Here is a 14246-nt window from a genome sequence, read left to right as displayed (position 1 = left end):
TGGCACGCGGAGCAGATGGTGCGACTTCTCTGTGCCAATGTGACATAACACAGACGTCCAAAACTGGGAGGCCTGAAGGGGCCAAGAGCAGGAAATCCGGTTATTTGAGGTGGGTGATTTGAACCAAGCGGTGGCCAAGGGCTCACCTTGATGCTTTTGGTGCTCAGGAGAGAGAAGGGGCAACACCATAGTCCAAAGCCAACTGGAGATGCCACACAAAAGCTTGCTCAGGCTCCAGCGGTGAATTGCTTCATGGGAACGTGCTGTTCGGGAGCTTTATTGAATTTTTCAAGGAGCAGTTTCTCATTGGGGCTGAAATAGGAGAGAGAACAGAGTGTTCCAAGTCACTAAAAATGAACAGAGCAACAGCTTTACAGGTTTGTGAGTGGCAAAAAAAGTTTATTTAATAATGGGGAAAAGGCCGGAACATAGCCCAGGGTGTCAAGAAGGAATTAATCCAATTAACAAATCAAAACACAGGCTTAAGAAACAATACTAATTGTAACTGTCCAGCAGGTTGCGTGATACAGGTAATTTTTCTTAAGCTTCAAGAAGCTTGCAATATTGATCCCTCAAGGGCTTGAGATATTAAATATACGCTTCCCCGGTGAGTAAAGCAGATTGTTAATTAATTTTGTCTTGTCAGGCCTGGTTGCTGAGCCTTTGGGTCTTGCATGACATAGATGATGCTGTAATAAATTTTGTATTGCCTCTGGACATATATCTTCTTCCCCACGTGGTCAGTATTTTGTTTTGTCCCTATGCAGTAAATTTCTAGCAGTATGAGCAGAAAGACGGAACCTGTTCCTGTTTTAAAGCAAGTTGCAAAGAGTTCTGCAATTAAAGACTTGTTGTGATGTTGGGTGGAAGCTCTAGCAGGCTGACACTGTGAGAGATTTAACAAGGGAAGATGGGTTGCACGTGGGAACCTCCCAGGTTGTGGCATGTTCTGTCAGTAGCAGGTGAGGCCTCTGATGTGCTGGGGTTGTGTGGCTCATAATTGCTTTTTCTAAGTCAGTGGCTAATGCAGAAGCACTGGTGCTGAAGCAGACACAAAATGTTGTTTTGTCATGGCTGGGACACCTGCTCAGCTCCTGCCATTTCTCTTCTGAGATGTGCTGGCTTTGCAGAACTTGCAGCCCTTCTGAGAGCAGATGGTGGAAGGACATATTGTCCTCTTTGGACATTACATCTCATGGATGGCTTTGGAATAAATGGCTGGGGCTTGGGTTGAAGAATCAGGCCACTGCTTGTGAAGGGGGCTGGGAAACAAGGGACTAAACAAATTCAGAGATAAAATAATCAGATTTACCATCGGACCATGAAACAATTGAAGTAGAAGATTGAAAGCTTTGTTGTGTCAGAAAACAGTAGGTGACGTGGTCATTAAACTTCAAATTCCAGCATCGTGCTTTTTCAGGATACATGCAGAACTGTAGGCAATTCCAGCTTTGTCTTTGTGCTGAAGGACCAGCATGTGGGAGACCTCCGCAGCGTAGGTTTGTTACTTCCCTTCATGTCCTGCTGGAAAATGAGTTTGAGATGAGCCATTGAAAGAGCCAGGTTAAACAAAATGTATCTAGGATTAATATGGATTTGTAATCCTACTAAGGGAAGCTCTTAAATGGGGAAGACTATCCCAATCATTTCACTTTGATCCTCATCACCGAGGTGTGTGTGGAATGAATATGAGGTGCAAGAACAACACAGCAGGACTGTGAGTAAATCCTCTCGGCATCAGAATTTACATGACGTGTTCTCAGGCTGGCTCCTTTCCAAAAGTGGTTTCTTGGGTTCTTGAGGAGCTTATGGGGGTGTTTATGGTGGTTTTATTTTACAGAGCAGTAGTTTTGGCCCAGGTATGTCACAGTAATGTGTTAATTTTGTCTGACGCTGGAGTTTGGCCATGATCTAGACCTGCACGGAAACACGTGAGGATGTGAGGAAGCGGAGAGGTGCGTGTCCCTGCTCCATTGCTGAGTGTTACCCTATTCCCGTCTCTGCAGCCACGATGCCATGGGAAATGGGAGCTTGTACCCACTCCAGAGCCTCCCGGCACAGCCTCCTGTCCTACCTGTGTCAGGGACACGCTCCGTCTTTCTCTTACAGGCCCGTTTTGCCCACAGCTTCCTTTCTTTGGTTGTGGGTTGTGGGTACGAGCTTCTTCCTGTCTTTTTTCTCCTTTTTTTTGCTCACAGCATTGTTTATTTTTCGTTTTGCCCCTTCTGTTTTCTCCACCTCCAGATTTTCTTTATTTCTATCTTCTATTCATTCTAATCCCTTTCCCTGGATGTCAGGCTGGGGGTGTTAGTTTTCAGTATCACTGCTTTGAAACAAACCTGTTGGGATTTGTAATGGACAATCAGATGGTAGCAGAGCGAGGTAGGAGCAAATCACTGACATCCCTGAAATGCAAGAAAGTAGAAGCAATCTTTAGGAGGTCAGTGGCAAACCAGAGTTTTTGCTAAAGGAAGACAGGCAATATAGAGACTTCTTGGGGTTTCTTTGTTCTTTAGAAAAGGTTAAATGTATGATCTTTATCTTCCTCTTAGTAGCTAGATTGCAAACTAATCTCTTCTGTCGATTTCTTCCACACAAACCAAACAAAACACATAAGATTGCCGAGGGTGGAGAAAACACTAGGGTTTTGAAGCACATCCAAACCACCAAGAATCATTCACTTTCCTTTCAAATGCAGCATTAGCAATAGAGCTCTAAATCAATGAAAGGTCTAAAATTAGATTATATTCCTGAGATCAGATGTGAATCACAAGTTAATCATATTTTCTTTTATTATCACTGTCTTTACCCTTTTATTTTATCCTGAGAAATTAGGTTTCTGACTTGGAAACAGAGTCAACTGTGAAGGCATGAAACCTGCTGGGTCACCTGTGCATGTGGTCCCCAAAATCTTCTGTTCTGGAGGTTCATGTTGCATGTAAAACTAAGCTCAAACATGATAATTCAGCAGTTAGTGCTGTGTCTCTCTCCCAGCCCTCTGTTTCAAGTAGCTGTTTTCTTAAGAAGAAAATCTTACTGCTAAAGCTTGTAAATAAGGTTTAAAACCAACTCTGGAAGTGACAGGGTGGGACAGCAAACAATTATCTCTTGACTGTGGAACAAAGCTCAGGGAACTTTATTCTCCATTGCTATATTTTGAACTGAAACTGTGGTGAAATGCACCCACATCTGAAAGCAGAGGTACGAGGTGACCTGCAAGATTAGTGTGCGAACGAGGCATACGAGCGTGTGGGTGGTGTGTATCTGTTCATACAAAATGGCAGCTGTAGGGACTATGTTTCCTTGCAATGGCACCAACTTTAGTCCCAGATTTCATGCATGATACTGCAGGAAAATTAATGTGTACCTGAGAGATGACGCTGGCATTGTGCCTGTGTGTGTGTTTCTGGGAAAGGTGTAGCTTGGTGGAGGTGTTTCTAGCTGGTTGTACTTGAAGAATGATGCTGACCTGAATCTGTGGGTGCAACAACCACTATGGACAATGTGGGTATAACAAATAAATGGTTTGCTTATAGGATAAATATTTACTTGAATTAAAATGATGGTGTTGCAGGAGGGAAAGCTGCAGAGACCCTTACAGAGGATGTGCATAATCAGCAGGAAAGTCCTCAAAGATGTCACTGCCTGACATACCTCAAACTATCCTTCCTGCTGATCATGTTCCGGTATCTGTGCACTTGAAAGGAAGAGTGAGGATGGCAGTAGAGTGGTGACCGCATGTGCCGGCAACATTAACCCCCTTCCGAATGAAGGTTTGTGTCATCGCAGGGCAGCACATTGGCGCAGCACGCTTTTGTGGCAAAGTACGTGAGGGCGGGCAGCATGTGATGGCTCAAGTCTGGTGTGTGTGATCAGGGGGAGACAGGTGTATGTAGAAGGGCTCCTCCACCTTTCCTCTGTGCAGCCACAGCAATTGCCAAGGTGTAATTAGTGGGGCTCTCATGTTTCAGGGCAGACTATTGAGCAGCTGCTGAAGTGCCAGCTCAGTTGGTAGCCTTGAAAACAAAACATCTCTTGTTTCTCATCACCACGGTGAAATACTGCCTTCCTGAACCTTGGGTTTGGCCCTGCAGCTTTCAGGATAGACAAAATGTGAGATTTTTTGCCAATGATGTATTCTTCTAGGTCTGTTTAATATCCGTTATCAATTTAATGTGCCACTTTAATGAGATTTTGCTTTTTCCATCTCCTCTGTAGAGCTGATTACTTAGTGTATGTGGTTGGTCTTTGTTTTTTTTTTTCTTTAAAGGAAACTACAAGTGAAGAGGTTGGATGTCTCCTTCAGCTGAGAATATTTCCCAAGTCCTAGCGGGAAAAGGTGGAAAGGAGGGCTGGAGGATGTTGCTAGTAGGTATGTACATGACAGGAAGCCATGGCTAGCAGTGTGATTGTCAACAGGAAACAAGAAGTCACAGTCGATGCAACACTGCCATACGATGCACTTTGGGGAGCAGTATATGTCTATGTGAGATATTCTCCTGTCCATTTATCTGCTGGAGTATGAATTATTCTGCATCCGGTTAATCCACTTGGCTGGAGTTGGCAAGCCCCATTTTTTATTTTTCTTGACACCTGCTACTGTAAAGATCTTGAAGAGATATGGGAAGAAAAGGGTGTGTGTGAGCAACCTTCACCGGCTGGCAGCTGAGTGCTCTTCAGACCCCAGGCAGCTTTGAAGTGTCTTGGCTGTTCAGTGCTCTGCAGATATGAACGCTGAGCTTTTCTGGCACGTTCTCACATTGGCCTGGTCGTTCTCACCATGCTAGTACATGGGAAAGAAGACTTCCTCTCAGACATAGCTTACATCATCCTGGAACTGGTCATTGCAGTGCTGGCCATCCTGGGGAACATCCTGGTCTGCTGGGCAGTCTATTTGAACAGCAACTTGCAGAACGTCACCAACTATTTTGTGGTGTCCCTGGCTGCTGCTGACATCGCCGTGGGCGTGCTGGCAATCCCCTTTGCCATCACCATCAGCACTGGCTTCTGTGCCTTCTTCTATGGCTGCCTTTTCATTGCCTGCTTCGTCCTGGTCTTGACTCAGAGTTCGATCTTCAGCCTCCTCGCTATCGCCATTGACAGAATCATTGCGATCCGCATACCCCTCAGGTAAGCAGGGGTCGGGCTGCGGGGCGGAGGGTTGTGAGGGATGAACAGCAGTAAAAACAGCAGGTCTGGAGATGAATCAAGGAAGGAAAAGTTAGATGAGGATCAGCACTTCTTCTCTTGTAATTTAGAAAAACCTTTTCTATGTCTTGAAAGCTGCCTGGGCTGCTGGATATTTCTGGTTGGTTCTTTTTCCAGTTTTCTCTGTCCTCGTGTGGTTGATGCCCACGGCATCGCAACGGAGCCACCGTTCTGTATTTAGACAGGGTGGTCTGCTAACCTCAGTAACCTGTGCTCTGAGCTGCAGCCAATGGCACCAGAAGGATCACTGTGGGAAAGCGGAGCTTGCAGCTGTTAGGTCAAGGCAGAGGCTTGTCCTAACCCAGACCTGCAGATGGTTATTCTCTGGTCTCTACTCCAGAGTTTAAAAGAAGAAAAGGATGTTTTCACTATTAGAGCTTGAAAGCTGAATATGAGCAGCTGCTGCTTTGTGTGCAACCAGGGAGGCTGACGTGGGACAAGGGGAAGTTTTACCACATGCGCAAGGGCTGATACTCAGTTCAGACTTCCAGAAGCACATTGTTGTCACAGGATATACCTGACCGTGGGTGTGAAACGGCGTAGCATGCCGTGGGCTGGGTCTGAATGCTGTGACAATGCCTTCAGTGAGCTCCAAAGATGCAGAGGAAGCCCCGGGAGAGGCCAGTGCAGGCAAAGTGTAGGAGTCTCCTTCCTTCCCGTCTTGTCCTTAGGAGGATGCAGCATGCTCTCAGGAATGGACAGACTTGCTTCCTATCCTGAACAAGAAATGTGGCTGCAAAAATGGAACAAATTTCTGATTGTTACGCTCTCAAGTTTGAGGTTTTGGACATCCTCACTTCTGTGGAGCCTAAATCGCTTGTGTTGACCTGTGCAATTTAGTTTTGTCTCTTGTGAATACTTTGGTCATCCAGCACTTGTGTCGGTTAACACAAACCTCCCATTTAAAAATAGAAAGCATTCCTTTCCCTAGGGCCGTGGAGATTACCTTTCCATGTGGACCAGCGCAGCACAGTCTTTCCTGAAGCCTGGCCTCAGCAAGCTTGTGCTGCTGTAACATTACCGTTAATTGTTGGTTTCCAAACCTACACTCATACCTGTTAAAGCCTCTATTTTTGATGTAGTTGTAAGGAATAACTATTCCATTCCATTGCAGAGAAAACTCGATATTTGTTACCTATGAGTTGGCCTGTCTACATTTTTCCACAGTTCTACATGCAGATGGTTTCAGTTTATAAACCAAAATAATGACAGATGCTACAAAGAAACATATGTAGAGTAGCCCTTGGGAGTTTGCCTCTGAAATGATTTTGAGAAGGGCTAATGTCTTTAATTCATCTCTCATGAGCTAACTCTGAAGACGTCTGCTGATGGTTTAAGCGCTCTTATTGCTAGAGGGTGACTTGACAGGAAAAGGATTTTAAAAATCTGCGTTTCTGCCCATTTTTGAGGATATCACTGTAAATATATTGTCTTGAAAATTTAATTTCCTGGAATAGCTCAGGTAAAGAGTCTTTGAGGGAAATCAGGCTTCATCAGTGCTGGGCATGGTACTGGTTTCGCTATTTTGTTTTTGAACAAACAGTGCACACCCTCTGCTGCCCCAGAAACGCTGCAGTTGATTGGATGCAGAAACCCACAGGTAGATCCAGGGGTTCCACCCCCTCCCTGTCCTCTGCTGGTTTGTCCTTTCACAGTAGAAGTGAAGAACTTGTCAATTCTGTTTCCCCTTAAGAATTTATGGGTGAATAAGCATTAGGTTTATAGCCTCAGACATGCTGAGAGAGTGAAAGCTGATTAGCTGCAGAGGGCAATGTGATATGATTCAGGCAGTTCATATGCACATTTTTTCCTTTCCCTAACATCTGGTTATCTCAAAAATGTGTCAAATCATTGGACAGAAAGTTTTGCCACTAAAGACGCAACGTTTTCACCCCATCCTTTAATACCTGTGAAAGCCTCTTCTCTCCTCAGAGGACAAGAAAGGTAACACCAGGCATTCCTAATGTTCATTAGGTGGGTGCTCTTAAAAATAATAAATCAGACTTTCTTCTCTGCAGTGAAACCAAAAAGGTCCAAACCTATTTTTATTTCTTCTTTTTCATTTTGACTGTTTCATGTCTGATTTGTCCTAAGGAAGGTAACCACATATATCAGTGGATACACCTGTGGATGTGTATTCCCACACAAATAAATTGTCAGTATTAAGGCGGCAGAAGAGTACGGTTGCTGATACTGCTTGATTTTGGACACCTTGTTACATAATTAGGGTTACCTTTGGAATGATTTTTGTGTGGATAAAAGACGCTCCCTCTCCCAATTATACTGAGGAAAGACATCTATATGTATTATTTTAAAATACATTAAAACTAATTTGTGAAAGTCTTATGGATTCTACCTGTCAAATGATTAATGCATTGTGTAGAACTGGAATAAAGCACTCCCAGGGCAGTGAGTCTGAGCTGTAGTTCGGTCTAGGGTGAAATCCAAGCTGTGTCTCTAACATGGCAGGTACCTGAAAACCTGCACTTGCTGATATAAAACCCCTGAGAGTTCTAAACAAAACTGGCTGTGAGTCCGAGCTCCAGGCTGAAGTCATGAGCCAAGAACAATTGCCGCTTTCCAGGCTCTTTGGTGCCAGCAACGCCGCGCGGGCGCAGTGCCCAGCCACGTGTTCTGTGCAGGCTTTCCTGGTAGAGATACCCCGTAGTGAAGGGCAGGGAGCTCCCATGCTCTGCAACGACAGGAGACATTTTTCTTCCTGTAGCCAAACGGAAAACTTTTCTCAGGTTACTGCTTGCTCTGTGTGCTGGATTCAAGTGTTCACCTGTGGCACGAATACTTACGCAGGTCACACAGTGCCAACTACAGTAACCTGCTGACGTGCAGACCTTTTCCTCTGATGAACGTTGCTTTGGAGATGACTGCCTGAGCTGCTGGGATGCTTCTCTGGGAAAGCATTGCTAAGGTGCTACTCCCTGACTTTTGAAACATATTTATCTCACGTAGTTGTGATTGAAACCGCAGCACTGATGTGGCATTGGGATGCTTTTCTGCCAGCGGCTAAGAGGAGCCAGGCATGAAGAAGTGGCTTCTCAAAGTCTGGGGTAGGAAGAATAGGGGAGATAAACACAAACCCTGAATAAAGGATAGGACATGGAAGGGACCTTTGTGCTGAGAACAGTCTGTTTCAGCAGTTGCTTTAATTCTTTAAGGTTGCCTTCTCCAGTGCTCATATCTGAGCATCTGAATCAGTGAATCAGGGATTTAATGTTTTATTGTCACTTTGAGCCATACCAAATTTATTTCTCTCCCTGCTCACCATAAACCTTTTGACTTTATGACAAGGATTTCCTACATGCACTCATGTTTGTGTTGAATAGGTTATGGGCAAATTCACCCTAATATGAAAGAAGAATAATGCGCTTCCTCCTTTGAACGAGCATGAGCATGGCTTTGAAAGCAGTGCCACTTGGCTATGGCTTCATGGGCCAAGGTGGAACTTGCTGGTACCAAGGTTTTAGTCTGAAAGCCAATCATGCCATGAGCAGAACAAAGCCTGCCCACCGTTATTGCTTGTGCTGTTCAGAGTCCTGTGCCCACCCGTGGGATCCCACCCTGCCCTGTCTCCATAGCACAAACAAGCACTGGTATCTGTCAGCACCTGGTGATAGGGGAGGAAGTTTCTTGACTGAGAGTTTTGGGAGCAGGTTGTTTTGGGGTTACATGAGAAGGTCTGAGTTTGGTTTCTTGCTCTGCCACAAGATTTCTTGGATCATCCAGGACTGTCAGTGTCTCTCATGTGACAGGGATAGAATATCCTCCCTTAGTCTTGCCCTCTGTCACTGCAGCTGCCTGAGATGTGGGCTGTGTTCAGTGAACAGTATTTTGTAGGGATCTGCTAAAAACCATTGAGCACTGGTGGAATTCAGATCAAAGCCTAGTGGCCTCAATACCAGTGATGCAGTAAGGGCGCTGAAATGTGCTCCATGCATGGCAGAGCCATCTGCCCAAGATGTGCCGTGCTATCAACCAGAGCTGGGTTTGGAAGACGAGCACTAGGCTGGCGGGATACTGTGACAATAAGTTAGGCCAGATCCACATCATGCAATGTATAGAAAGATTTTAATGTCTAGATAAGGACCCTGTGGTTCTTATATCAGACATTTCTTCCACCTGGCTCCATAGTTCATGAATCGGACTGGTGAGGTGCTGCATTTCCTGCAGGAATTATTTGTCTCGATGACATAAAGAGGAGGGCAAGGACCCAGAAGCATCGCGCCCTCAGCCAGGTTACTTTAGGCAGCACAGCTGAGTTGTACGGTCACCAAGGGCAGTGTTCTGGAGTCAGTTTGCCAATCTGATGGTTGGGAGAGCAGCAGGGCAGGTGAAAATATTTTTGGGAAAACATTCACATTTTCATGTGTTTGCAAATGTGGGTTTTCTTCTCTAGAGGAGTCAGGTGAGCCTGTCCCCACACGCAACTCCACCATGAGTGTCCCTATGCTCTGCACTAATGTTCTTTGTGTCTGGAATTTCTTGAGTAGAAGTTGTCGTTGGTGTAGCAAGTCCAGTATTTCCAGGAAGCACAAAAACTGCTTGTGCACTGACAATCCAGTGCTGTCTGGACACATCAGACATGCTACAAAGTCACCTGCCAACTATGCAGAACATGGGCTGTAGGTGTGGCCAGCTCCTTTCAGCTGGCTGTGTCCCTGCACAGGTGCCAGCAACTCAAAATACGATAGATTCATTGAATCATAGAATGTGATGACTTATTAATCACACTACACCTGATGCTTCCTGGAAGTCCTGAACTTACCATGCAGAGCTGTGGGATACCAAGAGTAGCTTTGACCTGGTGCTGTGAGCTTAGAAAGATGCACAGACAGGTGCACAAGCTCTTCAGTGCTGGCCTGGTGACATCTCTAAGTGGACAAAAGGAATGAATCCAGGAAAGTCCATCTGGACAATAACCCTACCCCAGCCAAGTCAGCCTGTGATGTCTCCAGTGGGTCCCAGAAATCAAGCTCTCTCAAGTGAATGGACACTTCTCAGTGGGTACCTGGCCAACATAGTGCCACACAGGACGTGACGAGGTGCTGTGAGCTTACTCTTAAGTCTTGGGAATACTGAGCAAGGTGTCATGGAAATGCACTCACTGGTAGGCTGGTGATTGCCACTGCCAGCACAACACACTGCAGCTGGAAGGCAGGAGGCTGCTTGGCCTGAGTGCTGTTCCAAAGCCTTGTGAAGTTTGTTGCATGGGAATCCCCAGAGGGTAAGAGGGAGGGAGAACTGGGGGGAGTGTTTGCCTGGAGCAGTAATGAATATATTTTTAGTGGAAGGGAAGGGACATCTCTAGTCGTGGGATAACAGCTGCACAATTTCCAAATTCCTCTGACAAGATGTGGCCAATTGCAGGACTACAGGGTTTTGAAGGGTTTGTTTTGTTTTTTGTTTTTCCAAGCTCCAAGTGCTTTCAGCCAGTCTCTTGCTCCCTGAATGTATTTTTCAAAGCACTGATGCTGTCTTGCTGTGTTGTTGAGGTCTGAATGTGAGCAGTTCTCTGCTACCATCCATGCTGTGTCCTTAGCATCCCCTAAGCATTGAATAGGATCCACTGCTTGCTGGAGAAAGCTTTTTATCTCTCAGAATCATCTGAATCCCTCCCTCATTTCTGGAAGGAGGATTTCAGTGTATTTTGGGTAGGAATTATGTGGTTAGCTCTCTCACCCAGTTCCTCTTTCCTGATTTTGAAATACAGCTGAGGAAGGGAGACTCGAGCCTGCTGGGTCTCAGCTGCAGCCAGGTTTTTCGAAGGCCCATCAGGAGGGATTTAAAGCACATGCAGGATCTCCATTCTGTACTGTGCCCAGCAAAAGCAGCCTTTCTGCTCCCCTGTCTTGAACTTACATCAGGATAGGAGCATGAACCTATGGGAGTAACTATTTCATTGAGAGATGGAAATATTTCTGTGGCTTGTTGGATTATTTGTTTTTTTCATGTTTATTTGCTGAGAGAATTCTGAGGACAGAGGGAGAAGGAGCACTGGGTAAACACTGGAAGCCCAGTGCTACTGTTGTCCCATCGCAGACACACAGGGTCAAATACAGTGTGGGACCCACGCTGGACAATGTGGGAATCCAGCCATCTACTTTCCATGCTGAGCATTACCAAGGGAAGGAAATTGCATTGAAATGTTAAACGGTTGCCCTGATTTACATTTTTAGAGAGGAGAACTAGTGGAGTCAGCCCAAGACTTGCAGTAACCTGTGAGGCTTGGGAACTGGCCGAAATTTCAAACAAGCCAAGGTCCCCTGGCTGCACTGTCAGATTCTTACCATGTTGTTTATTGTCTTTTCCAGCAGATCTTGGAGAATTTACTACTAAGAGCACTGGCTTCAGCCAGGCATGTCAATACGTCCACCACTGAAGTCCCCTTTGGGGTGTTCAGTGCAGCCCACAGCACCTCTGTAATCAGAGCACTGTCCTCAGCCTAATTCTTCCTTTCTGAAAGGACACAGGCTCAGCTTAGCTGGGCTGGTGAGGAAAACTGCTGACTTGTCTCAGTTATTTAAGGAAGGTTGGTGGTGCTTATCGAAAGTGCCATTGTGGAGCGGAGTGAGGTGCTGTGCAAGGCAATGCCAGCCTGGCTTCTGCAGCTCAGCAGAATTTTCCTGGAGCACACCTGAACGTGGACACAGGGCTGGTGGCACTGTGCCCCTGAGTTCTTTTGTGTCATTTGGCTTATAGATCTACCGCAAGACCTAGCAATTCCTTGCCACAAGGCTACTCTTTGCCAGAAAGGAAGAACTACCTTAGCCTTTGGCAAGAGAGCTACGGTGGTCTTCATTGCCAAGGGTCAGAGCAGTGCTGTTAATTGTCCAGGCGGCCAGATCTATGTGAATGACCAAGTGGGCTGGTGGAGTGAAGGAACTCAGATGAAAAGCGTATTAATTTTCCTGCTTTTCTGTCACCTCTTCACTGCCTAAAGGAAAGGGGAGGCAAATAGGAGGCATACAATGTCACCATGGGGTGCTTGATGTGCTGTGTGGGTTCTGCAGAAGCAAGTGCCTTTCTTGCTGGTTTCCGGGCCATTGGGAAGTTGCTTGGGTGTCAGGGGCTCGTTGACTGATACTGATGTAATTCCCATTTCCTCTGCTTTATAGGTACAATGGCTTGGTGACTGGCTCTCGAGCTAAAGGTATCATTGCCATCTGCTGGGTATTATCTTTCATCATCGGCTTGACACCAATGCTAGGGTGGCACAAGCGCTCCCAAGTTGACGAGCTGGGTTCCAATAAGTCCTCTCCCATCAACTGCAGCAACAGTATGGTGGTATGTCTCTTTGAGGCTGTGGTCACCATGGAGTACATGGTCTACTACAACTTCTTTGCCTGTGTGCTCCTGCCGCTCCTTCTCATGTTTGGTATCTACTTGAAAATCTTCATGGCAGCCCGACGACAGCTCAAGCAAATGGAGAACAAGATGGTACACGGGGAACGTTCTCGCTCCACTTTGCAGAAGGAAGTCCATGCAGCGAAGTCTTTAGCCATCATTGTTGGGTTGTTTGCAATCTGCTGGCTTCCACTTCATATTATTAACTGCTTTACCCTTTTCTGCCCAAATTGTGCCCATGCTCCCCTCTGGCTGATGTATCTGGCTATTATCCTGTCTCATGCTAACTCAGTTGTAAATCCTCTAATTTATGCCTACCGAATCAGGGAGTTCCGATACACCTTCCGTAAAATCATCAGCCAGCACATCCTGGGCCGGAAGGAGCCGTTCAAGGCAGGAGCGGCCAGCTCTAGGACTTCCACTCACGGTGGGGACGCAGAGAATGCCAGCATACGAATCAGTGAGTATGCACTAGAGGTATACACCAATGGAGAGATCCACAGGGATCCTGAAAAGCAGGACTTAACCAAATGCAAAGCTGCCTTGGAATGGCACCAGAATGGAAATGCTCTGGATGTGGAGACAAACGGGCATCTCCCACATTCCTGCAAAAATGGGATTCTCTCAGATGCTTGCATGAACAGGGAGTTTCACAGTGAAGAGCTAATCGATGCCCAGGTGTCTTACTCGGACCTGGAAAGAGCAGCCTTTGCAGCAGCTGATGTTTCCTGATGAGACTTTTGAAGTCTTCCTGGTAGAATTATTTTTTTCCATTGGTGACCTCTGCCATGGCAGAAAGGGAGGCTGGGGGGCGGGGGGAGAGGTGTGTATTCAGATCGCTGTGGAGAAAGGGGTCCCTACCCAGGACTGTTGGGATGATCCTAAATACTCGACTGGAGAAAAGCCAAGAGACCGTTGAAACGGACTAAGGAAGGATGGACACGTTACCCATCAATGACCTGTCACCAAGAGCAGTGCCAAGGTCAAAGATGGCATTCCAAGTTCAGCACTGGGAGACTCTGCTGATGCAGGGCACATCATGACATTACGCTGTACTGTGTATCTGTGGTTGTATGTTGGTTTTGCTGTCTTTGCCAACAGAAATAAAAGCATGGCTGGAAGTATTCGCTGAATTGCAAAGAGCACCAAGGAAGGGGCCTTTTAGTACTTTGGCCCTGCAACAAACAGAAGTGGGATAGCAACATCTATTGGTCAGGTAGGATGCCAGCAGCTGCTTGTATGTGATGGGAACTTTGGATACCTTCAACCATGGCGTTTTATCTTTCAGTTCATGTTTTGGAGGCTTATACTGCAACAGGTTGCTCCAGTGTGTTTTTTTCTTGTCTTGGTAAGATTACTTTATGTTAAGTTATAAAAGATGGGCACAAACTCACATCTGTTCCCCGAGCGCTCAATGTTCCAGTTGCACAAGGCAAATATAACCTCATAGCTCTCCACTTTGTCTAACAAATAACAAAGCAGAGGCTGTGATACGGATTTTCCTTAGCGAAAGGGCTGTTAGCAGGCCTTGTGCTGCAGATAGCAGACAAGCAGGCCAGGCTGTGCTCTGTGTCACCAGGACGGCTGTGCCCTGAGCTAGTGTGAAGAGCTGTTGGGTGTATGAGCTCTCTGTAGGCTGGTGGCCACTGTCTGCTTTTTTCCCCTTGTCCCTGTGCTTC

General features: G+C 46.1%; 1 protein-coding gene across 1 annotated transcript; it reads left to right on the top strand.

Moving 5' to 3' along the window:
* Positions 1–4780: 4780 nt before the first annotated feature.
* ADORA2A (adenosine A2a receptor) lies at positions 4781–13299 on the top strand (the record flags this gene model as incomplete). The annotated part of the gene is made up of 2 exons (XM_080355577.1): positions 4781–5130; positions 12339–13299. The coding sequence occupies 2 exons, from the start codon at positions 4781–4783 to the stop codon at positions 13297–13299; spliced, it is 1311 nt and encodes a 436-aa protein (XP_080211703.1).
* Positions 13300–14246: the final 947 nt, after the last annotated feature.

This window comes from Nesoenas mayeri (assembly GCF_963082525.1).
Source record: "Nesoenas mayeri genome assembly, chromosome: 17".
In the NCBI taxonomy this organism is placed as follows: Eukaryota; Metazoa; Chordata; class Aves; order Columbiformes; family Columbidae; genus Nesoenas; species Nesoenas mayeri.
This window is presented reverse-complemented; position numbering and strand designations above follow the sequence as displayed.